General features: G+C 61.5%; 1 protein-coding gene across 1 annotated transcript in view; it reads right to left on the bottom strand.

Annotated features, from left to right (window-relative positions):
- The window catches only part of CAPN15 (calpain 15), a 14,246-nt gene extending 13,103 nt beyond the window's left edge, over positions 1-1,143 (bottom strand). The window contains 1 exon segment of the mRNA XM_008642391.2: positions 3-1,143. Within this exon segment, the coding sequence (XP_008640613.1) occupies positions 3-1,121 (1,119 nt within the window). The 5' untranslated portion in view covers positions 1,122-1,143.
- Between the last annotated feature and the right edge of the window lie 1,037 nt (positions 1,144-2,180).

Genomic DNA, 2,180 nt, shown 5'->3' with positions numbered 1-2,180 from the left:
CCGTGCTCCTGGAAGCCGTGCAGCTTGGAGGAGCCGCACACCTTGCACTTCTGGGCCTGCGTGGGGTTCTTGAGGGTGCACTTGGAACAGGACCAGGTGGTGAAGTCAGGGCTGGAGGGGCTGCACGGGGTGAACCGCACTGAGTCCCCCACCAGGTTGATGGTGTCGCTGCCTTTTTGGGTGCTGCAAACCTCGCACTTGCCGGCCCCGGCGGAGTTGAGCAGGGAGCAGGAGCTGCACTTCCAGTGGGACGGACTGACCTCCATCTCCTCCTCCAGCACGCTCAGCCGTTTGTTGGACAGCAGGTCGGGGAAGCGCGCGGCAGGGGCAGCCCTGGCCTGGCCTTGGGGAGAGCCCTTCTGCCCCGCGGCGCCCGCAGCCGCAGGCTGGGAGCCTTCGGGGCCCGGCATCTGCAGCTGTGGGGGCACCTCCCGCCGGCTTCGGGGCACAGGGTTGTTCTGGAGCCCTGGGGAGAAGGGGCTGAAGGCTGGTATCTTCTGGGCCTCTTGTTCCATAGCCACTGGGCCCTGGGTGGCCACGGCATCACCATCAGAGATCTCTGCAGAGACTAAAGGCTGCGGGGTGGAGGGGGCCATGTGGAATCCGGCCGGGGTGATGACTTCAGGGACGACCAGCGCCTCTGGTGGGATCTTGGGCAGGGAGAGCTTGCGTGGGCCACCACAGGCAGAGCAGGAGTTGGCCACGGGCGTGTTGTGCAGGGTGCAGCGCTGGCAAGCCCAGCCGCTCTCCAGCTCTGCTTCATCGGGGCTCTTCCCCTCTGAGTCCTCGCTGCTGCTTTCCGCTTTGGCAGCCTCCTCCTTGGACGTGCCCTTGGGCTCCACCAGCACGGCAGGCTTGGGCAAGATGCCGTTGATGACGGGCAAAGGGGAGCCACTGGGTCCCGGCTCCGGGGTGAAGCCACACACCTCACAGGTTTCCTTGCCCAGAAAGTTCCTGAAGGTGCAGCGGGCACAGGCCCACTTCTGTTCCTCCACGCTGAGCCGCAGGATGTGGTTGAGGTCGGGCTTCTGCCGGGGGGCCTCGCAGATGGAGCACTGGCGCTGGCCCACAGGGTTCAGGAAGGTGCAGCGGGTGCAGGACCACTCGCGGACGGCAGCCATGGAGCCGGGAGAGTGGGAGTGGCTGCAAGAGAGAAGACACAGCGTGAGGCCAAGGCCATCGGGTACGCAGGGGTACCATGTGTTTCCTGGGCTGGCATGGTCAGGACCTTGCTTCCAGGAAGGGCACAGCCATCAATCCAGTCACTGGTCTCCAGGCACGTGCTCCTCTGGCACTGATAAATTGTCCAAGTGCATGGCAATGCATTGGCTCCCATCTAAAATGCTCCCGGAAGGGCAAAAGAAGCAGCCCCAGCACCCACTGACCCCATTCTCACAGTGGGGTTATGCCCTGGTGAGCAAACACACCACCTCTGTGCCCAACCCTGGCAACTCTGTGTTTGCAGCTTGTTTGGAGCTCTCTGGAGGAGCTGACACCCTGCTCTGCCTTCTTGCTGTTCCAACATCAATTCTTTCCTCCTTCTTTACTCCACCCCACCATCTCTGTCTCACTTCCTGTTCCTGTTTCCCTCCTCTCCTTTCAGCTCCACACCACTTATCCACACCGGGATAACTCTATTACCCCACACCAGACACCACCAAGCCAAGGAAGGCAGGTTTTGGTGTGCAGAGGTGTTTCTGTCTGGCTGTAGATTTTGGGGCCAGAAGCCTGGCCCAGCCAGCCTGGGAGCAGTAGCTCTGTGGTGCACCAGTGCCAGGACAGCTCACCAGCAGCTTCCCAGCTCAGCAAAGGGGGGTACCATGTCCCAGCTCCAGCTGCTTCCCCACTTATCTGTGAAGCAGAGAGGCCATGATGCCCTTCTGGCTGCACCAGCCCTTGGTTTCAATCTCCAATGCTGCCTGGGAATGCCTGAAACCCTGATGGGAGAATGGGTCCAACACGCGCCAGAATCACCTCGTCCCAGGGCAGGAGGTCACAGTTACGTTTTCTAGGCAGGTTCAATTTCCAGAAAGTGCAGCAGCAGCAGCAGCTCCACGGCCCATGGTTGCAGGGAGCAGCCTTCCCCCAGTGTAGCCCTCCTGGTGCTTTCAGGATGCCATGTGTGCACTCACACTGAGAACAAATCCCAGGCCTGCATGGTGCCCTTTGTCCCCTGGTCA

This window comes from Corvus brachyrhynchos, unplaced genomic scaffold (assembly GCF_000691975.1).
Source record: "Corvus brachyrhynchos isolate BGI_N302 unplaced genomic scaffold, ASM69197v1 scaffold369, whole genome shotgun sequence".
Classification (NCBI taxonomy): domain Eukaryota; kingdom Metazoa; phylum Chordata; class Aves; order Passeriformes; family Corvidae; genus Corvus; species Corvus brachyrhynchos.
This window is presented reverse-complemented; position numbering and strand designations above follow the sequence as displayed.